Source organism: Oryzias latipes, chromosome 8 (genome assembly GCF_053564925.1).
Source record: "Oryzias latipes strain Hd-rR chromosome 8, Olatipes_Hd-rR_3.1".
NCBI classification, from domain to species: Eukaryota; Metazoa; Chordata; class Actinopteri; order Beloniformes; family Adrianichthyidae; genus Oryzias; species Oryzias latipes.
Genome location: NC_136244.1, coordinates 12,858,890 through 12,884,747, shown reverse-complemented (window position 1 = coordinate 12,884,747; position 25,858 = coordinate 12,858,890). Strand labels below are relative to the sequence as shown.

Here is a 25,858-nt window from a genome sequence, read left to right as displayed (position 1 = left end):
CCCCACCCTTACATTGACATGTTCTTCCTACCATGACAAAGGTGGATAAAGGTGGAAAGATTTCATGTAATCCATGGACACCAGTGAAGATCACAAATCATTGAAGAGAAAAGGTTCAGAGCACTGTCTAGTGGGTCTAGATGACCCAACTCCCAATGTTAAAGTGCCTAGGATAGCACAAGGGTTAAAAAAACAAACAGATTAGTCAAATAGGTAAATTTCTTTCTTGCAAAAGTTGCTTTCAGTTTGTTCCTTAATGTATTAAATTCAGATTAAACTTAGAATTTCATTGGTGTTCAGTGATATTACTGTTGGTTTTTTTCTCACTAAATAAAATGAGCCTTGACTGTCAATTTGAAAAACAGGATACTGGAAAAAATGTAAAATTGCAATGATTAAGCTTTTTGGAAGTGATACCAGCCCCCATGTGGAAAAACACATCAATGTGTCTGGGATGAGTCAAAAAATGAAATCTGATTTAGTTTATTTTCTGCCCACTGAGTTTTTTTTTTTTATAAAGAACCTGACTGCTTTCTGGAACATGTTTTTCCTAACAACTGTTTTTAAATGAATTTTTTTTTGTTTGTTTCCCAAATAAATATTTAATAAATTCAAATGAAAATCACATTTAAAAAATGTGAGTGCTTAACTCTTGGTAGTCCCTAAACTAATTTGGTGTTTGGTAATCTCATCACCCTATTTAATGGCAAGATCTCTAAAAGGCTTTAAAATGTTTGGTTTTACACAATATTTATGTCGCATAATTTTAAAACCTCTTGGAATAAATCATTGGAACTTTGTATGTAGTTTAGTGAAGCTTTGCTTGGATTTCCAGACATATTCACATAGGGTCGGCCTCATTGTTAGCTTTTTTTTTTTGGTTTGTAACTTTTTATTTTGTCTCTACACATTTGATCTAAAAAAACTTTTTTATTAAAAAAGATGGTTTTTGTGATAAATTATTAGAGCAAACTATAAAATATGTTAGAAAATGTTCAAGAAGGCCCTGGACTAATAAGGGGTAAGCAATATTTTATCTTATAACATTAATTTTTCTGATATTTTATTGAAGATAAATCATTAAAAAAACTAAGCCTTTTTTATAAGTAAATGAGAAGCAGAAACGAGACACAAACAGGTTTAAATCTATCTTTATACACGGAATAAAAACACCTTTTACAAACTGAAAACTTCAAATTGGTTTTCCTTTTTAAATGTCACCTTAATATTAAGTTAAACAGAAAGCACTCTATCCGAAATGTTAATAAATAGTCCAAATAACAATGTACATTATGTTACACAAGCGCAGTGAGTATTGGAATTTGTACAACAGAAAAACACAAATTGAACAGATTTAAACCAAACCTGCTGTTTCTAATCCTTACTTAGAAGCTAGTGTGACATTATGAAGTTATTCCAGAGATTTTGTTTTTAACATTAATGAACAAACCATATCTAGATTGTTCATTAAAAAACCTCAAAAAAGGTCCTGAAGGAATTTGCTCAAAAAGGTGTGGAATAATGCCAACCACTCCTACAGATGGAACAAACATCACACTGATTATGCTAATTCAACATTTTTATGCACCAGGCCTGGTTTTCACAGTATTTATTACATAGTAAATACCTGTATGGATGAATTTACCTTCAGTCTTAATAACAAGAGTGACATCATGTAAATCAAGAATTCACGTGTCTAGAAGCCAATCATGCTGCTTTAGTGTTCAAAGCTACTCTGAGGGAATTCTTGTAAATTCTTCAAAAAGTTTAAGACTCAATTTAAGCTGAATATTAATTATTTATGGCTTTAGTGTTTGATTTAAATACATTCTTCTTACTTTTTGTAAAGATTAAATTGAGTGTTAAACTACTGCTTTTAATTTGTAGGATTCCTTTTTGTTCAATTATATATTAAAAAATGGGATGTCCTTTAAAATATGTTTGGATTTTAAAATTATAATTAAAACAAATCAGTTACACTGAAATTTAAACAAATCTCAACTTTTATGACGATGCTACACAAAAAAGGATGGCGTAAGAGTTTGATGACACCAAAAAACTGAAATGTGGATGCAAAATGTCTTTTTAAATATAAATATTCTGTTTCTACAGCTAATAGAAAAAGGAAAAAACAAACAAACCTGGAAATTCTTTAAGCACCTAAATAAAAATGCAAACTGCAGAGAATTTTAATTAGTGATAAATACAAGCTGCCTTTGCATATGAGGCTGAATGGAACGCAGCCAACATCCAAAAGTGCCTGTTTAAAACAAAAACCAGTTCGACCTGAATCATGAGATGAGGAGCACATGGAAACAGAAGGGGTGGGGGGAGGACACTGGTGCGATGCCACACTTTTGCTGTGTGCCACTTTTGCAGCCTCCTCACATTCGGGTCCAGGACTCTGCGGAGGCCACCGGGTCAGGATCAGACTTGAAGGCTTTGCTGGATGTGCACACTCGCACACAACAACAGAGCAGGACGAGACGTGACAGACTGGAGGAGATATTTGTTCAAATATGGCGTAGTCTTTTCCTGTACATGAGGTTGGGTTTTGTAAACTCATATATATTTATTCTCTAAAGTGTTTTTAAAGGGCATGTTTTACCTTAAAGAACAGTTCAGTGACACCAAACGGTCAGGGTTCACTGTTATTATTGCACTTTTACAAACAGAGTGGCGATGGCTTTCGAGAGGTTTCTTGGTGGTCGTCTAACGTCTAAGCAGATGGCTTGACGGAGCCGGTTCCCTCGTCACGGAGGTGGGATGGAGGGCTCAGTCACTGCCAGCTCCTGAGCCAAGTCGTTGAAGCGAGCGATGTAGTCCACGCTGCTCTCACTCATCATGCAGGCAAGCTGAGAGTCCATCTGCAGTGGAAAAGACACAAACAGCTTTTGTTTGATCTGTGGAAATGTTTTCCCAGATCAAAACATCTAAAAATAAGTACATGATGTAGTTTTTTTTCCCCAAGTAAAATCTAAATTTTTATTTAATAAACTGTATTTCTCCCAGACAAAGTTGAGGTTTAGGTTTATTTTTTTTTTATTTAAAGTCAAAGAAAACATGAAAGAGTTTATTTTCTAAATCCCTCTTGGAGTCAACAGGATGCTGGAGCCTATCCCAGTGACTGTTGGGCAAATATACGCCCTGGATGGTTGACATAACGGTTTAGTGCAACAAAGTTGTACATTTTACTCATTAGTTGTACATATTTTAATGAGTTCTACAAGTTTTAACCAGAACTAAACCAAAATCTCAATACATAACTGCTTCCTGATGGCAAACAGGATTTCATTTACCTTCGGTCCAGCTTTTTTGAACTGATTTCTAATCATTTGTTCACAAATTCTTTATGGCATTTGACTCATCTGTTTAGAATCGGATGCTTTCAGTCTTAGCTAGGGTTAGCGTGTAGAGTTAGGGTTAACAGAATAATAAGAAGGAAAGTGTGATTGCTAAATCCAAACAAATGGAGGAGCACCGGCTAACCTCTGCCACATCAGGAAGGCCACGGGATTGAAAGGAGTCATGGGAGTTGCAGTCCAGAAGGCTGGGACCAAGCAGAGCTGTGCCGCTGGAGGGGCCAGAGGGGGTCAGGGTGGTCCTCTTGCTTTTATCAGGAGACACCATGCTAGCTATGAAGGTTTAAAAAAACCAAACAAAAACAACACTGAACAAGAATGGCCACACACAGAGAACCCCAGGTCACTATTGCGTCAAAGCTGAGTCCGTATGACGGCACATTGACACTAAACCAGGAACGCAGACGTGAAAATTAGTTTCCAGCTGTAACCTTTTAATCAGTGTCTGCAGGTTGCAATTTTTGCATCTAGATCTTGTATTTGTTCTTCAAAAATGCGCTTCAGAGGTTCTAAGGTACCTACTGAAAAATGGAATAGTCACTTGTGCCAATGAATATAAATGTGCAGACGGTTGGACAGCTGGAGCAGAAATAACATACGATGAATAGATATTTGTTTATAGGTTGGTGAGTTTACTGGTTCATTTTACAGCTATCTGAAGATGTGATACATCAAATTACTGGAAAGAAAAAAAGAACATAAAGAAATTTAAGGGACTTACAAAGAAGACAACCCAGTGTGGAGTCACTCGAGTCACTTGGGTACCACTGGGGGTCGTGGCTTGGTGAAGGAATCCAGCCTCTTGATGGGCTGACGGAGGGAGAGGAGGCCAACAGCTTGGAGTGATCCCCATTGCCCAGCTTGGCTGGAGAGAGGGCTGCCTCCTCCCCTGCAGAAAAACCCAAACTGCACTTCACTCCCAACTTCAGGTACATGTTTGGTATGTTAAAAATTAGAGTTTTTAGTTCAAACTAGCAGGGAAAGCTCACTAAAAATAAATGTACCTGTTTTAAAAACTAAATTACATTTTGCTAGCTTTCACAGATTTCAAGCGGGGAGATTTTAAGTTTGCATTTCAGGTCAGAATAAATACGGCTGACATATTATTGATTTGATCTGAGAAGGCTGGACAAAAAAACCAAAGCAGAGAAACCTTCTCATCCTAACCATAGTGTGTTGAGTTGATGGCGAGCTCAATGATGGAGTCACTGATTTGTGTCTGAGGTTCTCCTGGCGCGAGAGCTTCTTCTGGAGGTCCGGGCAGAGAGATGTCGAGAAGCGAGGCAACGCTGGGTGGAGACAGGAGCGAGTCTCGACTTCCGCTCCCTCCAGGAGACGGTGGAGGCAGACCATTCTGGAGAAACGACATTCATATTCAGTGGCAAACTTTATGCAAAACAAAAAAAGGGGCTGGACAGGTTATAATGATTTCTGAAATAATGTGTCTGCTTAGTAATTAAGATGTGCTTCATCTTTCTCATCTGATGTGTTGATACTTGTGGATTTTTTAAATAACCTGAATCTGTTTTGGTAAAGTATAAATATTTGATTAGAAGTTAAGAACTGGATAATGATAATTGATGTAAAGGAAATAAAAAAAGAAATAAAAGGTTAATAAGTAAAGCAAAACAGGGCTGGGATTACATACATTTGTTTCCTCCCACTTCCTTTCAAGAATTTAATGAAACTCCTTTTGACAAACTTAACATTTAAAAGTCTCATGTGTCATAAGAGTTAATGTGTCTATTTATGATTAAACGCAACAACTGAACTATTTACACATGTATGTGGTTGTATGCGTGTGTATATGTATTCTCCAATTAATGTCACGACTACATATCCTAAGTTTGATATAGCTCTGTATAGATTGATTTTCGTTTGGATTGCTTTAAAATAAACCAATTTCCAAATCCAATGACAGAAGATCCGGCCATGCTTCATTCTCAGTGTTCTCACTGTTGGAAGGAGGTTTTTTTTTGGACAGAAATCTCCACATACGTGACTCCATTTATGCTTTCCTAAATATGTATCAGTCTTTGTTTCTGCTTAGCAAAAAAAAAGCCCCAAAGCCTTATGTTTCCACCCCCAAGCTTCACACTGGGTTTAGTCTTCTAGGGATGAAAATCAGCATTCGTCCTTCTTCAAGCACAGCAAGTGGTGTTTATACCAAAGAGTTCCATTTTGGTCCTATGCCATTCTCCCAATCCTCCTCTGGACCATTAAGATCAGGCAGGGGTGTCAGAATCCAGGCCGCGATGGCCAACCTACAACTGAAGCTCCTTTTTGGCAAAACACACCTGATCCAGGTAATCAAAAGCAGATCAGGCAGGAAAATTCTAGAGGGGCCTAGCTAAAGCAGGGAGCTTTTGGTTTATATAAATAAATCCTTTAAAGTTAAACATGTTCCTGGACTATTTTTTACATACCGTCTCTTACAGTTGAAGTGAATCTATGATGAACATTATAGGCCTCTATCATCTTCTTCAGTGAGATAGTCTGCACAATCAAACACTTTTCTTGTCCCTCAGAAGACATAGTGATGTGTTTGCGCTGTGCTCGTGTGTGTGTTTGCAGTCCAGACCTCTGGAACGCTTTGCTGAAGGAGGTGGGTGTCCGGTTCTGCTTCAGCAATGGGTGGCGTTGTGAGCAAAGCGCCGTCAACAGTGGAGGAATCCAGATCTGGACATGGACTGCCAGGGATGATGCCCGCAGACTTAGCCGCCAGGTCGATGGCACCTGAACGTGTAATCAAAGACAAAAGATTAGTCATATCTTCATTAGCTAAAAACCTAAAAATGAAGAGTCCATACTGGAGAGCTCGCTGGATGCTGCAGAGCTAGATGATGCAGGCGAGGTTTTAGTCAGAGGAGGACGAGTGGATGGAGCCAAACGAGTATTGATTGGTCGAAAAGATCCAGTCCCTAAAGAGAGGAAACAATGAGGGAAAATGAGAAATAAACTAACTACAACTCTTGTTTACAAACAAGAAAAAACCTATTTAGAAAGCAAATATTAATGACATTTCATAAGAATATTGCAATCTTAAAACGAGGAATAACCTTAAAATCCTACTCTTCATTTTTTTGTAAAAGCTTCATTTTACACTTCATTTTCCTCATTTTATTTCACTTCATTTTCGAGGAAAATGAAGTAGTCGTCTACAAGTGGATGCATCGGAATGGAGCAGAGCAGGAAGCTTGTGGTCTGATGATTGTAGCTTCTACGTCACAACTACAAGCATATCAAATAGCATTTTTTCGTCTGCTCCTAATTCACAACAATTTGAATAAATAAATAAATACTTGTGCTCATAAAAGCCATTTTAAGCATCATTTTCTTTATTTAAGTTCTCCATCATCAGAAAAATGCCACAAGAAGATGTTAAAAACACAACTTTCCTCTGTATTTATTGCTTCCATTTCAGTCTGGAAACCTTTTCCTCTGAAAGAGTTTGATTTTGCAACAGTACCTGTAGCGGAGGAGTTTGAAAGAATGGAGAAGGAGCAGACGTGTTGAGAAGTGTCTCCTGTAGTCCGGGGCAGCAGCGTTCTCTGCAAATAAAAGTGGAAAGGAAAATGTTTCCTTTAAGCATTGCACGCAAACTTGGATGACCTTCACTTGAAAACCTCTGCTTCACACCTGAACTACAAGGGGTTTCCGGAGTTGTCTGTTTCTTGGTTTCCTTTGGCGGTTAAGGAAAAGGTCCGACTGCATCTGCAGGAAGAGGTTCCAGATGAACCTTTTTTTAACGAACGCCTCATCTTTGTCATGTTTACACGGAGACGTGCCGCTTACACTTATGGAGTCCAGCTGCTGTCTGAAGGCGAGCTGCGCTTCCTTGTTGGGGGAGAACATTCGGTTGTAGCGGGAACTGTTGGGAGGTAGTGTGGTGGGTACTGCAAACACGCCGCCTTCTGCATCGCTGCCTGCATTCGGCGCCCCCAGCAGGGAGCGAGGAAGGTTACGGCCACCTGGGGAGACGGATATTCTCTCTTCATCAGTCCAATTCAATAATTAAAACTGTGTTTAACAACTGTTAAGTTCTGAGTATGGGAAAAAAAATAAAAGCAGATGAGTAATGTTGAAGGACTACGCAACCTCAGAGTATTCAAAAGATGGTAGAAAATACCTGAGGCACCTGTGTTTGGGGAGTGGATCCTCGCCACTCGGACGGAGGCCGGCTGTCGGCTGCAGTTGGGGCTGCGAACGCCTGCGATCGGACCTTTTCCTGGGGGGGTAATGGACTGATTTTGCTCCTCCTGATGGCTCTTAAGGGGCGATGTGGCTGTAGAGCAAACTTCTGGAGCCTGAAAGGCAGCATAAGTAAGAACAACAGGTCACAAATCCATCTGTTTGAATAATGAATGTGATAAAACCCAAGCAACGAAAGCACAACAGTTATAATGTTATTGGCTATAAAAGCTGGAGCATAAAGACTATTGTTAAGGATGTCTTTGCTTTTTTATTTTATACTTCTTTTTGGGATGACATTTTATAAAAGAAAACTTTATTAGTCGTTCCAAAAACACAACCCAGCAGTGGAAAGTGTTTGTGTATCGAGTTCCACTCTGGGATACGATTTCTCTAAATTAAAAAATGCAGAAGGTTGTAAATATTTACTTAATGATTTATAAAAACACATTTAATGTGTAGGCTGAGGCTATGTTTCATCTTTATCACACATCAAATGATGTGGGTTTATTTCAGCAGTCTGGCGTGTTTACTCATTTAAATGCAGTCTTTTTAATGTTTTCTAAACTTATTCAAACCTTAAAGTAAATGAAGGAATGATGCGTAAAACCGGGGTTGTTTGTGAGTGTTCTCCTACCAAAGGTTTAGGATTAACCTCGGTTTGAACCAGCTTCAGCAGGCAGCGTAAAACCCGGTTTGTTCTGTTGGGCCTGGACGGGACCGATGGCTGGCCCTCTTCTTGGTTGCTGGAGGGAGCCACCACATGCTGCCACTCGTACTCCAGCTGCAGTTTGCCCGGCTTTCCAAACATCAGGTAGAGCTCGGCCAGGGTGACGTCTGTGTCGCGCGCGCTCCAGCCCTCTTCTCTGATCTGCTCGACGGTTCGCTCCTTTGTCGGTTGGGACACAGCCTCCTCTGAGCCGCCCGCAGCAGGTTTGGCTGGATGGGTCGCTGCCGTTTCTGGGGAGGAGGTGCTGGCGTTTGGCTCCTCTTTGCACGGATCATTGGAGATTTCCGCAACGCCACATGACCCCTCAGTGCTTCGGTTTGCCAATAAGCCACTGTTGACCTCTGTGGTCTCAGGTGATCCCGTCCCGTTTCCTTCTTCTGGAAGAAGCCCCATATGCTGAAGTTTCTTTTCATCCACTTTTCCAGAACTGTCCGGTGACGGTTCAGTATTAGAGCCTTCAGTCCGACGACTATCAGCTATCGCAGCTGCAGAGATCCCACCGACATTCGCGCTTCCACGTCCAGATTTGCTGGTCCCTCTGGGCGCAGCCGTGTGGATGCCTAGAATCTGAGCCGCTGGCAGTTCCTTGGCGTTGGGTCGGTTCTTGCCGGTCTCAAGCCAATGCACAGTACAAGACGCTTTGGAGTGAACCACCCGGGCCACACCAGGAAGTGTAATCAAGGTGCTGTTCTCGGACGGGAAAAGACACAGCTCCTCCTGCGGACCCTTGCTGGGGGAGACCGTGATGGACTGGCTGCCCTCCAGAGCTTCTCTCTCCTTCAGACTGTTGAGCTGAAGTGTTTGTTTTAAGGACGAGAACGGATGCCTTTTGGCAGAATACGCCACCAATGGAAGTATTCTTTCAGCAAAACTTTTTAGATGAGGATTGATGATCAAACGTGAATGTAATCCTTGTGTAAAATGCAAACATGCTGTAAATAAACTTTCAAGGATACTATTCTCTGGTCTTGGTAAGCCCACTTCTGCTTCAGGTACTCGATGAGGCTGGAAACTTTCCTGTGAAGTTCCACCACCATCCTGTGTTAAAAAGGCAACAACGGCTTTACTTAGAAACGCAGATCACACGTTTAATATGGTAAAAAAAAAGTAAATTTACATTGCAGTTAGAAGACACCAGGCATTTTCTTTTTTTAACTGAGCAGTTTAGATTTCTGTACTCAGAGAGTAAAAAGCTAAAACAGAAAGAAAACTGATGTAGAAAAAATCCAAACAAAATAGAACTCCTGTTCAACCTCTTCTGATTAAGCTAATCATTTGTTGTTGTTGTTTTTTTTTAACTTTTTATGCAAAAACTCAACAGCTCAAAAGCAATTCTTTAAAAAAAAAAACAGTACATGTTGAAGGTGGATGAGTGAGGAGAGAATAAAAGCCTCGTCATGCAGAACCTCTCCGGGTCGTCTGTTGCATTTTTGTGAGCAGGTCTGAACCAAAAGCGGGTCGGAACCAGGCGAGCTGCTCGTCCCTGGACCGGCTCCCCTGTGCTGACGACTACGGTCGGCAAACAGTAAACAGGAAAGGTTCATAAAAATTATTTTTAAAAAACCAAACAAAGACTAAACTCTCCTCCAGTTTTCCTGTTTTTTGTCTTTTATTCCTTAAGTGGTCATAGTGCAGTTCTGACTCATGACTTTGCTGCAGGATGAACCCTTGACCAGCCAGACACATACCAGAGGCTTCAGCATGAAGCTCCAGAATCCTGAGGTAAATGCTTTTGCTAAGATTGTTTCTTTCATTTGTTCCTACCTGATTTTTGTTTTGTTGATTTTTAAAATGTATTATGTTGAATTTTTGGGTAACTTGGTATTAAAGCTCTTACCATTCATATCTGTGTACTTTTAAGCAATATATTAGTTCAGAACCAGATTAATAGGATAAAGTGAGATGCAAAAAAATATTTGAGTACAAACATGTTGGATAAACTTTAAGAGGGCATTATCATTTTTAAAAATACATAACAGAAACAGACATTAGTGGTTTTCTTTTTTTAGGAAGAATATTAGCTGACGCATGTCTGACCTGAGGCGAGGATTATGGGCGAGAGTCTGAACACGGGCCCAGGAGTAATTACTGCGTGGTTGGAGCTCCACTGCCACCTTCAGGGGTAGACGCACTGGCTTCTGGTCCTCCTCATCACTTACTCCTGCAGTGAGATGAAACCCTGAGATGTTAAGGTGAGCCAGGATCAGGTGTTTTTAGGCAGCAGGGAGCTGAGATTTTTAGCTTTAAGAATCAAAAGTGCCTGCAATACAACTTTCCCTCGCTCCCAATCCCTTTTTGTTGCTGGCACAGTGGTGCATCGGCTCTACAGTATAGCACTTACTGTAAGAAAGAGGCTTTCAGTGTAACATTTCAGAGGATTTTTTCATTTGCTGCATTTCTTCTTTAATGATTCAATGCTGGTACCACTGAAGAGTGACCAATGACAGCCTGAGAATAAAAATGAACCTCCATCACCATATTCCTCCCCTACTGGCTCTGCTTTCAACATCATTAACCCACACGATGCCTTTGTCTTGGCCCCCACAGAAGCTGTGTGTCACCATTCATGTGGTTTGTATTTTTAGGAGTCATGTTTTTTTATCTCTTTTTTTCCAACATTAGTTTTGAGATGTTATGTACAGTGGGGCAGGAATGAATTTAGTCAGCCACCAATGTGCAGGTTGTCCCACTTAAAAAGATAATTTTCATCATAGGTATACTTAAACTATAACAGACATGATGGGGAAAAAATCCAGAAAATCACACTGATTTTTAAATAATGCATTTGTAAATTATGATTAAAATGAATATGTGGCTAATAACAAAAGTTCAACTCAATACCTTGTTATATACCCTTCTTTGGTAATGACAGCAGTCAAACGATTTCTGTAAGTCTTCACAAACTGTTGCTGGTATTTTGGCCCATTCCTCCATGCAGATCTCCTTTGGAGCAGTGAATTTTTGGGGCTGTTGCTGTGCAACACGGACATTCAACTTCCTCCAAAACTTTTGTTTGGTGGTGAGATCTGGAGACTGGTTAGGCCACTCCAGGACCTTGAAATGCTTATTATGAAGCCACTCTTTCGTTACCAGGGCAGTGTGTTTGGGATGGTTGTCACGCTGAAAGACTCAGCCACGTTTCATCTTCAATGCCTTTGCTGATGGAAGGAGGTTTTCGCTCAAAATCTGACAATACATAATCCCATTCATTCTTTCCTTTACACAGTTCAGTCGTCTTGGTCCCTTTGCTGAAAAACAGCCCCAAAGCATGATGTTTCCATCCCCGTGTTTGACAGTAGGTATGGTGTTCTTTGGATCCAACTCAGCATTGTTTCTCCTCCAAACATCACGAGTAGAGTTCTTAGAAAAAGGTTCTATTTTGGTTTCATCTATAGGACATTCTCCCAATCCTCTTCTGGATCATCCAAATGCTCTCTAGCTAACTCTACACGGACCTGCACATGTACTGGCTTTAGCAGGGGGACACTTCTATGATGGTAGCCTTTGAAACTTTGGTCCCAGCTCTCTGCAGGTCATTCACTAGGTCCCCCTGTGTGGTTTTGAGATTTTTGCTCACCGTTCTTGTGATCATTTTGACCCCACTGGGTGAGATCTTGCAGGAAGCCCCAGATGGAGGGAGATTATCAGTGGTCTTGTGTGTCTTCCATTTCAAAATAATTGTTCCCACAGTTGATTTCTTCACACCAAGCTGCTTTCCCAGCCTGGTGCAGGTCAACAATTTGGTTTCTGGTGTCCTTAGACAGCTCTTTGGTCTTGGCCATAGTGGAGTTTGGAGAGTAACTGTTTGAGGTTGTGGACAGGTGTCTTTTATATAGATAATGAGTTCAAACAGGTGCCATTAATACAGGTAACGAGTGGAGGACATATACATGATCATCTTACAGGAGAAGTTACAAGTCTGTGGGATCTTACTTGCTTGTAGGGGACTGGATACTTATTTCTCATCTTTTCAAGTGGGAGACCTTGCACATTGGTGGCTGAGAATATTTTTTTTGCCCCGCTGTACAGCATCCTGGATGTCAACTTACTCACCATCTGGATCGCAAAGTTTCTTCAGGGCTCGGCACATGGGTGCTTTTATTCGCAGGTTCCTCCCTTTGGAGCGTACTGTGGTTGCCCTGGTAACGCAGACAGGAAATAGTATTAAAAATGATAACAAGTGGTGACAAACTCATTCTAAAGAGAGCAGTGTTAAAAAAGATGAATGGCATGCACACATTAGTCAGAGGTTCTTCAGTGTAAGATGAAGATGCTGCAACATCTGAGAAATGATTTAGTTCCTAGAATGGGGGTGTATTAACAAATAAAGTCTGGAAGTGGTTTAATTGCTCAGCTAAAAAAAACAATAGCGATTAAATTTGCTTTTTGCTAGAAGGAAACACCATGAATACTGCAGAGGACCCAAGCTGGAGCTTTATCGTGCATCGATACAGCACACATGAGACAAAATCTGAGACAAAAGTTAGAGTAACTAGAAGGACAATGCAGCTCGATTCTGTCTGTGCACGTTTTTGTCTCAACAGCAAACATCTGGTTGAGCTGAACCACAGAGGAACGATAAGAAGCAGCTGCTTTAGGAGAATCAATTTCTGCAGATTCAAAGGAGGAAAAAGGTTCAAATGCTTCAAATTAGAATATTTTTGAGGAGCTTAGAAGATCTGGGGAATATTGTTGACTTTGTGGAGAAAGTAGAGCAATGATTTAACATGATTTTGACATTTTTAGCTCTCTGATTTCTTCAGAAAATGTATTTTTTTTTGTAAAATACATTTTAAATGAATCCATATACCTTCACTACTAATATTGTAAAAAAATTTGTGTTTGAAAAAAGGGGGGAGTAGCAACTTCATTAACATTTTCCTGAAAGAACATATGATCATATGATATGATCACATAATATTTTTCCTTTATTGCCACATTTATACCAATTGTTATTACAAAACTTTATTAAAAACTGCAATATAATTTTTGTGTGTGAAACCATTTAGCAAAAATTGAAAAAAATTGTAGTATTTGCTTAACCAATTTGATTTCATTTAAACCACTGGGACTATTTTTTGATTCTGACTAATCCTAACTTCTGATAGGTTAAAATCCCAATGACCAAATCTGATGTTTTATCTCTAAACTTACCCCTGCTGGATGAGTTCATTCAGCTTCGCCACATTCTTATCATCCATCACTGTCAAAAAAAAATAAAAATAAAGGGATGCTTAAAATGCTTTAAGGGGACTCTTCTCCTGTAACTTGCTTAGTGACAAATAACATATAACTCGAAGACGGAGGCGCCGCTGCAGCCTTTCACTTACACCCGCCGACTTTTTTGCGGAGCTCGGCGTAGCAGATGAGGCCGTACAGTTCTTGGGAGGATTTCTTCAGGACGCGGTTGTATACTGAAAAGTGGGAAGGAGAAAAGTGGCACGAGTCAGAAGTCTGGTGAAACTAGGAGTGTGCTACATGAAGATAACATAGACAGCTTTAAGTAGGGAAATGGCTTATCAGAAAAAAAAGTCTGCGACACATGTTTTTAAAGAGCCTGAGAAAAGAATATGAAAGAGGAAAATGTATTTTAAAATGATAACCAGTGGATATTAATATCAGTCACAGCTAAAAAAAAACAAATACTGGCGCTCATTGGGTGGCATCTGTTCTTTCAGACAATGAAAAGATATTTTACCGTTGGCAAAGTCGATGTGTTTGGAAATTTTGTGCCAGGTGCGGTAGTAGAAGTGGCGGACCTGCTCTTTGTTCTTCACCATGTTGGCAGGCTTGCCTCTTTTTTTGTACTTCATCGCAATGTTATTCTGGATTGCCTCAAAATCTTTGCCATGCTGGAAAGGGGAGTTATGGAGAGGATGCAGAGATCACAACTTTTTTTCCATTTTGTTTGCACATCAGATGGATTTTTTTTTTTTTACCTCGTAGAGCCCCTCAAAGAAGCTATTTTTGTCCTCGGCGCTCCACGACTCCCACTGTCGACGGGCTCTCTTCTGGTTACCGGCCTGCTCGTCTTTATCAGTGGACCCCTGACCCTTGGATGCCTTGGACACTCCTCCTGTGGAGCCAGCCACAGTCCCCGACTGTCCGACACCTCCATGGGAAGAAGAACCGTTCTCTGCCCCTGTGTTACATACAAAAAAGGGAAGCAAATAAGAAAACTTTTGAAAGAAAATTACACGTCAAGCAAGACTTCTTATGGTGGACACCACATGGTTTAGGAAAGCGCACAGAAACATCAACACAAACTAAAGGCTGTGCAGCGTTACTGCATATATAGACACCATTTTAGGACACGAAGGATCATTTTTTCCCCCTCCTAAGATGTGTTCAGGCACACAGGCATAAGCCTTGATGCAACTCTACAAAAATAAGTACGCCTCAAAATAGCCGAAATAGCATCATATCAAAACAAGTAGGGCTTTCTTGGTCAAGCTGTCAAAGAGTGGGCAGTTTAAATATATTTCCTGACGTACTCACTTTCCCTTTAACCAAAAAATAAAGGGTTGGGTTGATGTTTTATCCACAAACTGTGAACATTTACAAATGAACAAATCATTCATTTACAGAGGTACGAATGAACCTGGCTGCAAAGAGGCACTGAAACTATTTTGTGTCACAATCAAATCACCTCCCGATGCCTCTTGGGACATGAAATCAAACCCCAAGAGGGTGGAGTGTCATTGTAACCCAAATTGAGTTTAGGTTAGAATAAAGGCATTTTTCATATGACAGAGATATTCATAAAGAAATTAAGCTTGCTATTGCACTTCTGAGTGTTTCTTTATTCAAACTGTTGTGAATCAGGAGAAGACAAAAAATGCATTAGATGTTGATGTAGAAGCTACAGTCGTCAGGCCGTTATTTCCCTTCTCAGACTAGATCCATGTACGTCTTTGTTTTTCCTGCCTGAGCTGACATACAGCTCAAAACTGTAAGGCTGGATAGCTCCAATTATGCTCACCATTTTTATTGTGCCTGGGGTGAGGGTCTGTAAGCCAGTGGGAGAGAGTGTAAACAGATAGAAGATGGGAAACGGGGGCAGGCTTACCCCCATGCCAACAGTTCTGCACACAACTCTGAGGCAATTTTCTTTTACTGCTTCACTTGGCCAAACTATGTCCTAGAAAACAACAGTTTTTTTTAATATTGCCTTAAAAACTGCATAATTATAATTAAAAGGCAGCTGGGAACACTTTGGAAATAGATCAAAAGATGATCGGAGTGGGATTTTAAGGATAAAATTTGTTGTTGAAATGCAAATTCACTGAAACACTTCTAAAATTGTTCCTTAACTGCACTTTTGTCTAAATAGAAGGAGTTAATGGTTCATAAAAATAAAAAAACTTCGACTTTTTCCATCTCAATCCCAGGATACAATAGCAAAAAGCTTAAAGCTGCAGTTTTTTTCTATTGTGTTTAGCTTCAGAAGAAGTCTACCGGAAAATCAAATGAATGACATCCCAAATTAAAAAAAAAAAGGTTCTGGTTTTTCCTTCTTCTGACTTTTGTTGAGAAACAGAGGATGTGTTGCAAACTTTTGTTGGAAATGCCAGAAGTGCAGCCCCCTCAGAAGTCTGGAGGGACTGGACAACAACAAAACAAACACCATCAGACTCCACACAAACACCCATGGAAACTACAAAGATGTGGTGTGTGGGTTCGAACCCCCTGATCACCCCCTGATCTGTACCTTTCGATTTTGCCCCGCCATGTCCATTGATAGCCGCGCTGATTGAATCCTTCCGTATCCGTTTGCTCGGAGGTCGAACGCTGGATCGCAGAAAATGATGCTGGTCGTGACACGGAGGGGCGGGTTCAGACGAGGTCGGTGGCTGCTGGTTCGAGCCTAGCCCGGTCCGGTTCGGTGGGGAGGCAGGGAGGACCTGGGCAGAACCGGAGCTGAGACCCGTGGCTGATGGATTAAGAATTTCCACTCGGTCGTCTCCCTTTGTACTCCGCTCCTCGCTCGCCTGCTCTCCGCTCTCCTCCTCGTCGCAACCGTCGGGCTTTCTGGACGGATTCCTCTTCCCATCGATCCCGATCCCCTCCCTGGATCCCGGTGTCATGCTGCCAAAACACATTCGCAGATAATTGTCCCATTACGAGCCAAGCAGTGTGGAAAAATGAACTTCTAAAGACGACGTTCAGTCTCTCAACATGGCCGCCGCTGTTTGTTTCAAATCCCCTCTTCAGTCCCGTCAAAACAACACCAAATATATACATTTAGCGGAATTGAATAAATTAAAATCAACCACAAGTCATGTCCGGAGACAGGAGAAGAGGTTTTACAAAGTGTCTCTCCGCAATAACGGCCAATAATTTCAACTAAATTCAAATGCGAGCGCTTTTCAGTTTAGCGCCCTGCAGAAACGACAACGAAAGCCCATCGCTGCATTCGACCTCTAAATAAAGTGTTTATTTCCGATGTCATTTTACCAATTTTCACGCTTTTCGGCAGTAGGTGACGTCTTCTTTCTCTTCACCATGAGTCCTGTCAGTTCTGTGGGTGATAACCGATCGAATGGAGCATAATAAAGCCGAAAGCGAGCCGCTCCGCTTTCTGTCCTCTCTCCTCGCCGCTGCCTCGACTGAGCCGAACTCTGCGCAGTTCAACCGTTTTCTATCAATTACAATCTTACTCAATGCTTCTTTATAAAAACACATTTACCGAAGAAAACAACAAACAAAAGGCGAAAATGACACCTGTAAGGCCAAAATAACCGTGTAATACTTGAATGAAGGCCACGTCACACTTGCCTTGCCCTCGTTGGATTTGGTAACTTTCGATAGTTTTAATAAACCTGATTTGAAGCTGACTTGACACCACGTCACCATTAACAACAGAACTATTCTTAGTCAAATAAACAATTTCACATCCATCTTGAAGCTGTAATATTTCTGGAAAACCTTTCTTGCTCCTCATACTTCACTCCACTCTACTAACGTATTCAGATTTATTGAATATGTGTGAAATTAAGACCTTGATTGAAATTACCTTTAAATTACAGGTGTATATTAGGAATTACCACCACGACTTTTATTTTGAAATGATGTCCACAGTAAATAAGTTAATTAATAAGTTGTTTTCCAGGAACAGGACATTTCAAAGTAATGGCACCAGGAATGACATTTAAACTTTTACAACATGTAAAAATGAATGAATAAACATTGATAGACCAAAAGGCTATTCGTGGCATATTTTAAGTGATACAAGTCATTCAATTAAAAACTAAAATGTTTTAACATGTGGTCAACTTTAAAGAAGTCTAATATGACAAGAAACATCCATTATGTGCCCTAAAAAGTCCCAAACTGTTCTCCTTAAGCATTAAATGTAACTGAAAGATGTGTAGAATCGATCTTACTAGTTAAAAACTGTCTGAAACAGTCAACGAATACTAATTTCAAAATACCTCAATATAATTCACAATACGAAGCTACATTTCAACTTAAAATGTTTACATTTAACTTTTTAAGTTAGACGTCAAGTTTTTAAGTTCTGCAGGCAGCATCATTGATCGTAGGTTTGGACAGTACACACACTCCCGGGCTAGTTATTCAAAAATGTATTTAGTAAGATATGCCGTAACTTTATAGGTGCACAGATTTGTAGTTATATTATAATAATTGTTATTCGAAGAAAATTGCTTCTTTACATCCACGTAGCAGGACCTAGCAGGACTGTTGTCCTGTTAGCTAACATAACGCGCGGACAGACCCAAATAAAAGCTCTACGTGGCTAATGTTCAAACGACATAACAATTATTTACTAAATATATCAAAATGGCATATGTTAAACTCAAACGTTCCATAAATTGGAAGGATTTACCTGAAGCTGAAGTGTCTTATTTCCAGTCGAGAAAAAGGCTAGCATTGCTAAATAACAGGAGCCCTGCAACTCACTACCCGATGACAGTTCCTGCACATCTATCGTCCACGAGTTAAGACACACCCACCACTACTTAAAAACAAAGGGTATGATTGGTCCAAAAGATTAAAAGGCCGGGTTTAGTATATGATTGATGGAAGAATACACGAATTGCTACAGAAAGCGGGACTAGAGAGGACCAATTGCTATTTTCTTCCTGTCATGCCCTGGAGTTGTACCACTAACATTTTAACGCTTTAAACTTAAAACATTTTGGTATTTTGTGTGTGAGGACTTTGTTCACGACGAATTTAAAATCCGAAAGAATTATGGATTGCAATTAATTGTTTGATCATCAGGTTCCGCCCATAAAGTGACTGACAACCTGAAAAGCAAATCAGAAGGTAGAATGTCGATGATGCCTTTAAATGTTTACAGGCGTATCCCGTTGACGAATCCCATATTGTGGATTTACGAGAGTGGCTTGGAAAAAATAACGTTAATAGCTTCACGATGTTCTTTATTTGTACTTTTTCTCCCAAAATAATTTGTTAAAGTTTCACCATTAAAAGCACTAGCTATAGAAATGCCGTATTATAGGAGAATTAAATTATTTTGAGATTTTTGCCACATTTGGCCAAAATATTTAAACGTTCGCGCTTATTTTATTAAAAATATAGGAATGAATTGTTATTGTGGTCGTAACAGAAAATTTTGCATTTAAAAGTTACAACACAGCCTTTTACTTTTTCTAAAAACATTTTTTTTTTATTTGTTGTATTATGAAACGAGCGCACCCCGTAAGAGCACATTCGCCGGGGACCAATAGGATTTGTCTACGTCACTGTTGGGACAGCCTGAAATTCTTTCGTTGGGCAAACACGCAGAGGGAACTTGCCGTCTGTCTAGGTGGCGAATTAACTAAGTTGTCTTTGAAAAGTTCACGACTTCAAATAAACCCGCAATGACTTCAACAAACACCTACCAAGGAATGGAAATAGGATCCAAACCAAGTTCCAGGTAAAGAATGACGCATCGTGATTTGGTTATCAGAGAGAGAAATGGCCTGAAGTATCAAATTGTGGTTGCTTGTTCGTTGTTGCAGTTGCACGCAGACGCTTGGTCATGTTTCATGTTGGAGTAAACGCAACAGGACATTTTTGTGCTTCACCTTTTCTGCTAATACCTTAAAGCATATTGCAAAGGCGGTAGTTCCACATAGAATGAATTTTTTGTACACATTTATGGTGGTTTTACTTCAGAAACAAATTTTGGTCCGCACGATAGCTTCCTAGCTAGCCAGTCAGGCGTTGTCTGCGGAAGTGGGCTAGCCTAGTCCAGTCGCAGCTCCTTTTTGTGTTCTGTCGCTTGAGTTGTTGTCTCTCAATGTCCAGTCTTGTCCGTTTTACGATCGATTATGATATTTATCTCAATAACATTTCCGAAAATATGAATTATGTTATATTTTGGATCATAAAGAAGACACGAAAATTAAAACAAATAAGCACTTTCCCGGCATGATAACCGGCATGCTGCCCTTAAACAGTTTTACTAAACCATTTCACCTTTTAGTATAATTTATGAAATTAGATATAAAATTTAAAAATATTTGCATTTAGAAAGCTACTTAGGATACATTTTAGGTCAAAACAAATATCTGACTTTAGGTCACTGTATTTCCTTTTAATTTTCTGCATTTTATATGAACCAATAAATGTTTTGTTTTCCTTCCTCAGGGTGTTGCGGCCTCCTGGCGGTGGCTCCAGTAATCTGTTTGGTGGTGAAGAGGATTCTGCTTCAAGAAGACCAAATAAGATGGCCTCCAATGTTTTCCCCTCACCAGAAGAGCCCCAGAGTGTGACAAGACGCACCAATCCTCCAGGTCAGGCCATTTATTTATTTATTTATTTATTGAGCCGGTAGTTAATCAGAACTAGAAAAATATTCGACCAATAATCTGTCATTTTTGCTCAGCCACCCCCCACCCCCCCCATTAAAAAAAAAAAACATTCTGCAATACAGATAAAGCGAAAGTTGCAATTTCCCACACATTTGTAATGACCGTTTGAACCGTTTTGTAATAACCTTTTGTAGGCGGGAAAAGCAGTGGCATATTTGGCGATCCGGAACCTCCAGCTAAGCCACAGAGATCTGCTCCTCCAGGTGGACCAAGCAGCAACATATTTGGGGGTGGAGACGGTTCATCTGCTCAAAACCAACCCCGAAGTCACCCGAACAAGCCAAAGGTAAGCCATGAAGCAAACGCCACTCTTAATATTGTTTCTGTATGAAATTGACATGCATGTAACATTACTTGTATTGCTTTATTCATTCATCTAAAAAGTATAAACGTGGCTTTTTTCTTCAAAAATGTTTAGGTTTAGAATATTTTCGTTGTCCCAAAAGGTTTGTCTTTATTTTGGATCTTTTCTCATCTTCCACCAAAAGCTTAAAAATCAAATTCAAATCAATATTGCAGGCGTAACATGAACAAATTGCAAAACAAAAAAAGGCATCGTCTCCATTTCACTGCAACAGTTTCATTTAAATAAAAGTCAACATAGCCTAAATTATACACCAAATGACCTTCACCTTAACATAGCAAGGCTCCGTCTTATTGGTCAATGACGTGAAGGAGTCTGTTCATTTGGTCAAATGCATAAATATTACTAAATATTTGAACATGTGTGTAAACTTTTAAGATAACCATTTATCACAGTTTCAGCTGTATCATTATACATTTATCAAAGTGCTTTTTTTGTTTCTGCTGGTGCTCCTAGCGAGGCTGTTTGCTGCTTACAGTCACTTTTAGCAAATTTCAAGTTGTTAGTAAAGACATTGAATAATATTATACATAGTTGGTTATTATTCAGATGTTGAGAATGTATCCTTAAGCCACTGATTTAAAAGATTGATCAGTGTAAAAATTTACTTTAGCAATCAATATCACTTTATCATCTTTTTTCCTTAAATTTTAATAGGGGAACTATGATTTCTTTTTAGTCTAAATCACCACTGAACACAGTTTTCATATCAAATAGTGTCTGAAATGAGATTTGAGGAATAGATCTTAATAGATGGTGAACCTGTAACTGAAAGTGAGTATTTTGGCAGCAATATCCAGCTGTGTGTTGTAACCTTAAATTATTTTGTTGCTGCTAGCGTGACTTTAAAATATTCTTTTGCAAACAGTTCAGTATTTCAGTTGCTGCATTAGATCCAGGTTAAATAAACAAGTGAGCTTGGATCTGTTTTCACCCGATCATCAATCTGATCAAGACTCTTTCTTTAAAATAGTTTCTTTTTTCTTTTTTACTCCAGGATAATCTCAGTGTGGGACCTGAGCCTGAACCAGGTGAGTGAAGGATGCGTTTATTAGCTTTTAACTGACTTTTGTATATATGTTGCTCTTTCCACTGTGGTTTATTCAATTGGTGTTCTAAAAAACAGATGTTTGTAATCATAAATGCCAGCCTGTATTCAAGCCAAGTAGTAAGTTTATAACTAATAAATTACTCCTCCAGTTTTACACTTTTTCTGAAATATAAAAGAACCCAAAACATTTTGAAATTGGTAATGAAAAGAAGCTGTTTGACTGGGGCATATGCTTTATAACTGAGTGATGTAAGGCTTAACCTGAGCTCATAGTGCAGATGCTACACTCCTCACCTGAGGTGATGTGGAACGCTCTCAGATGTCGCTTGGACACAGTTTCACATGATGCTCCCGATCCTTTGTTAGCTTGTCTCAACAGACCCACACACCTTTTTTTTCCCATTGGAAAATGCTCCTTTTCCCTTGTCCTAAAACAAAAGGTGTATTGTTGTTGACTCGGTAGGATATCTTTAGTCATGAGATTTTATTGCTCAACTCTCATGTTTGAGTGTTCACAAATATATATGTCTAAGATTTCCTTCTGCGTACTATCTATACTGATTTGTATAATCCTTTTGGGCATGTTGTTTTTAACCAGTTGAATAATGAATTTTTTCTCTTTCTTTGTCTTTTCATTCATCTTCTGCATAACATTTGTTTTAGTTTCTAATCTGATAGAAAGGCAGTTCCTCAAGATGACAATAAAAGCAGGTGATTAATGTTGGGTTTTCATAGGATGTAGACGCTAACTTTTAATCATTTTTTTTTAAACCCATGTCACTTCAGTGTGGTACGTTAGAAGTTAACTGTCCACTTTTTCTGTTTTTCTTCCCAAAAGCACCGAAACCTGAAGTCAGCCAACCAAAGGCCAAGAAAGAAAGGGCTCCTGCACCTCCTGCGCCTCCCACGGTGGTGAAGGAGGTGCAGGAGGTGCAGAAGGTGCCGAGTCAGCCTGCAGCTGACCCCGCACCTCCGCAGCCTAAAGAACCTCCAGCGGCTGTTGACGAGTCGATGCTGAAGAATCACGAGCCTCACCTGGGGCCCAAGCCTCGCTCTCACAACAAGGTTATCAACCCTCCTGGAGGAAAGTCGAGTGTGGTGTTCTACTGACCACTCCTTGTTTGTGTTGATTTCATTCATCTCTGTGTTTTTGTTCGTTTCCCATTTCCACATTTGATGTTTGCCCCTTCAAATACAACAAAACAAAGCAGCTTAATTTTAACGTTGACCTTATTTCCTTTAAGTTCTTGCACTTTCTGCTTCTTTTGATTGCCAGCTGTTAAAAAAAAAAAATCAATGTTCTTTTCACTTCAGCCTATGATCCAATCCCCAACCAGTTGCTGTTCAGTCTAAATGTGTCGAAATGTCTCATTTTCCAAAGAATGCTTTGTCGAAACAAAGGTTTCCTTTTTGAGCTTTAAATTGAACTAAATGTAAACGGTGTAGACAATCTTAAATTTGAGGGTAAGTTATTAGATGTTGAATTGGATTGATGTTGAGACTGTAAACAAGGGCAGAGAATATATATTTTGCTCTATTTTTCCCTGTGAAATCCTTGAATAAACACAGAATGCACACGCAACTTAATATTCAAGCCTTATCTGTGTTCTTAACTGTTTTTCTGCAAATCTGTATTTTTTTTTGCCTTATCAATTCTTAGGATTACTTGTAACACACTTTCTGGGAAATGATGGATGCCAAAAAATGAACAAAAGGAGAAAAAAGATTGAATACAATTGTAGATGTTCACACATTTCTGTTTTCTTTATGTGAATGTATAATGCAGGTACTCTTCTGTCTTGTCTTCGCTGCTCGCTTTTATGAAAACATGCCTTTTGTTTCCTATCTTGGGGTTGGCCTCAGTTTATGTTTTAAATTAAAACGGTTCCAAGACGAGTGAAGTCTGTACAAGCCTGCAGTCTACCCGAGTCATTGCAGGCCTTTTGATCAAACACCTTTTTGTCCACATGATGCACATTCATGGGGGCCCCTTTGTGTTGTAAGGTTGAGTAATAAAAGCAGCAGCAGAATTGTGTTTCAATAAAACAAAATGTTTTCCAGTGAAATGTTTTGGTTGGTTTATTCAAATTAGGAAGGAAAACCTATGAATTTTATCCTAAAATGAGAGACAGCTTACAGTATAACTGAATTAAAAGTAAAATAAGAGCTCTTTTTGTTTAGGGGTTTGTGTAAAAATGTGATAAGTTAGGTTTGTCTGCTCCAGATTTGACTCTGACAAAGCCGCTTTTGTGTGCTTTTTGCCCTCGTGCGGACCTTTGCACAGTGTCATCAGACACAAGCACCTTTCTTCTACCAGATAATTGTTATCATGCAGGAGAGGAATCTGCAAGTAACCATTTTACTATCCAGTGTCGTCACAAGCTCTGTTGATATTAGCCCGTAAGATTTTCTATGGAATATTTTCTGCAAAAACAAATGTCTCAAATTTATTAGAGATTTCTGAGTTTTCTTGCAGATTTCAATCATTTAAAATATCAAGATAATTGATTAGCTGAAGTTTGAGAGCAGAATCCCAAGACCAAAATAAATCTGTAAGATGGATAAGATGTATGTTTTTACACATGGTGAGCTTTTTTAGTCAATTTCAAATCTAAACTAAAAAAAGGTGGATTTGGGACACGAGCATTTATTTTGATGTGTGTTGTATTAACGACATTTAAGTGAAGATTCATGTTTATTGCATTGGAAAGAAATATAAAACAGAGTAGAATAGAAAAACTTGCTGCTGAAGAAGCACACAAATGGACTTTTTTGGGTTATTTTTGCACTTCCCAGCAACACACATTTGAAAAAAATTGATTCCGAACAAGAGGGGAACTGGTGGATCCGCTGTTCAGAAAATCATTGGTGTCGTTTTGAGTTCTCTACCACCCCTCCATAGAAAGGGTCACATCTCAGTGTTTCTATAATGCATATAAAAACAATTATGTGACAAGGTCAACCCTTTGTTCCATGAGGACGGTGTCTAATTCACAAATTCCCTGAGTGGTTGGAAACTTTTGTCATTGTTATGTGAAATGGCCCTTAGACATGGGCTTTGTGGATGAAGCTTTATGTCATTTTGTGTGCAAAAGCATTTTTGTCATAGTTTTTGAAGAGTTTATGTTAGAAAAACTGCAGTTTTTTCTTTTGTGCATCAAATAAACCCATACAGATTTTCGTTTTTATGTAAACTATAGATATGAACTTGAGAGAAACAGCTAACAATAAGCTTTTACAGTTTTGAATCGTCTAATTTTGTCAAAAGCATAGGACGGGCCCTTTATTTCATTTATTCCTCACTGTCGAAACTGAAAATGAACAGAATTTCTAAACCTTTATGAAAGCGTCTTCTAGAGGCTAAATGCAAACAGCTGCATCGCAAAAGCCAAAGCTCTACACAACAAAAGCAGAATTCTGGCTGTGGGTGAATGAGGCAGAAATGTACCAGGACATGCATGAGTACTCAGTAAAAACTGAAAGCATCTTAAATCAGGACAGGATGATCTCTTACTCTCCTCAAACCAACATGGAAAAAAAACTAAAACCCAAGAAAAGTCAAGTAAATGCACACTGCTGTTGCAACCACAATTATAGGCTATTTCAGGCTTACCGTATGCAATTTAGGAAAGAAATGTTTAGGGTCTAAAAAAGGGGAAGAACTTTAAATAACAGAAAAAAGTTCTGTCATTTTCTGATTATTTACTTTATGTTTCTTACTTGCAAACAAACCTGTTTAATTCTGCCTCATTGTCCTATCAACTCCACCCAATGCATGAATCCCCCACTTCTTGTACATGCTCCAAAAAGCATCTAAAGAATGCAGACATTTTTTTACCACACGCTCTTTCCTCATAAACATGAGTTTATTTAGAGGAAAAGGTGAGTCTTTTACATTGTGGCCCAAAATTGCAATCTGAAGTTCACATATTAGTTATTTCTGTTTGCTTTCCATCAAATCAAAAACTGTAAAAAATATAATTAAATGAAGATTTTGGGGAATGTTATTTCCACTGAAAAGAGGTCAGTCAACAAGAATTCCCCTTTTTTGTCTTTGCATCATGGTTAACATTTTTTCAATGAAATCGAATGGATGCTTCATTTTCACATAAAAGCAAAGGCAATTTAAAGTCTCATTCCTCTGGGTCATTTAATTATGATTATGCTGCTTTTAGGCAAACTCCAAAAAATCTGCTGTTTTCTTTGACAAAGTTTGTGCAGCGTTTTCAGGAGTTAATCAGAAATTCACCTCTGAACAGTGGGCAGGACTGTTGGCTTTGGAGTAAGCCTCTACTAATTTCCCAGCATCCT

The 25,858-nt window shown here is 39.3% G+C and overlaps 2 protein-coding genes across 8 annotated transcripts; one reads left to right on the top strand and one right to left on the bottom strand.

Moving 5' to 3' along the window:
* Nucleotides 1–1,135: 1,135 nt before the first annotated feature.
* On the bottom strand, nucleotides 1,136–18,319 carry cramp1 (cramped chromatin regulator 1). 6 transcript variants are annotated; one of them, XR_013657744.1, is made up of 21 exons: nucleotides 18,134–18,319; nucleotides 15,995–16,371; nucleotides 14,223–14,425; nucleotides 13,982–14,135; nucleotides 13,614–13,697; nucleotides 13,438–13,486; nucleotides 12,337–12,422; nucleotides 10,321–10,444; nucleotides 9,240–9,321; nucleotides 8,191–9,075; nucleotides 7,492–7,669; nucleotides 7,158–7,333; nucleotides 7,002–7,076; nucleotides 6,832–6,913; nucleotides 6,173–6,283; nucleotides 5,944–6,098; nucleotides 4,530–4,716; nucleotides 4,084–4,251; nucleotides 3,490–3,635; nucleotides 2,609–2,867; nucleotides 1,136–2,535 (listed from the first exon to the last, which is right to left on the bottom strand). XR_013657744.1 is itself a non-coding variant. In XM_011478322.3 (20 exons), the coding sequence occupies exons 2-20, from the start codon at nucleotides 16,368–16,370 to the stop codon at nucleotides 2,754–2,756; spliced, it is 3,435 nt and encodes a 1,144-aa protein (XP_011476624.1). In that variant the 5' UTR covers nucleotide 16,371; nucleotides 18,134–18,319; the 3' UTR covers nucleotides 1,136–2,753. The 6 variants fall into 6 exon arrangements, 3 of the variants coding, with proteins under 3 accessions (XP_011476624.1, XP_011476622.1, XP_011476623.1); XR_909172.4 differs by lacking the exon at nucleotides 18,134–18,319 and adding an exon at nucleotides 16,741–16,924; XR_013657743.1 differs by lacking the exon at nucleotides 18,134–18,319 and adding an exon at nucleotides 16,741–16,924 and having other exon boundaries at nucleotides 7,501–7,669.
* Nucleotides 18,320–18,980: 661 nt separating this feature from the next.
* Nucleotides 18,981–23,613, top strand: jpt2 (Jupiter microtubule associated homolog 2). 2 transcript variants are annotated; one of them, XM_011477876.4, is made up of 6 exons: nucleotides 18,981–19,192; nucleotides 19,909–20,054; nucleotides 20,267–20,418; nucleotides 21,494–21,527; nucleotides 22,211–22,258; nucleotides 22,386–23,613. In XM_011477876.4, the coding sequence occupies exons 1-6, from the start codon at nucleotides 19,137–19,139 to the stop codon at nucleotides 22,655–22,657; spliced, it is 708 nt and encodes a 235-aa protein (XP_011476178.1). In that variant the 5' UTR covers nucleotides 18,981–19,136; the 3' UTR covers nucleotides 22,658–23,613. The 2 variants fall into 2 exon arrangements, with proteins under 2 accessions (XP_011476178.1, NP_001265837.1); NM_001278908.1 differs by lacking the exon at nucleotides 22,211–22,258 and having other exon boundaries at nucleotides 19,076–19,192; nucleotides 22,386–22,838.
* Nucleotides 23,614–25,858: the final 2,245 nt, after the last annotated feature.

Coding starts and splice junctions, on each gene's coding strand:
- cramp1 (XM_011478320.4), bottom strand. CDS start 16,790: ATGGTGAAGAGAAAGAAGACGTCACCTACTGCCGAAAAGCGTGAAAAT. Junction 14,426..15,994: donor TGGCGGGGCAAAATCGAAAG/GTACAGATCAGG, acceptor TATGTAACACAG/GGGCAGAGAACGGTTCTTCT. Junction 9,076..9,239: donor CTTACCAAGACCAGAGAATA/GTATCCTTGAAA, acceptor CAAACACTTCAG/CTCAACAGTCTGAAGGAGAG.
- jpt2 (XM_011477876.4), top strand. CDS start 19,137: ATGACTTCAACAAACACCTACCAAGGAATGGAAATAGGATCCAAACCA. Junction 19,193..19,908: donor GGATCCAAACCAAGTTCCAG/GTAAAGAATGAC, acceptor TTCCTTCCTCAG/GGTGTTGCGGCCTCCTGGCG. Junction 20,419..21,493: donor GTCACCCGAACAAGCCAAAG/GTAAGCCATGAA, acceptor TTTTTACTCCAG/GATAATCTCAGTGTGGGACC.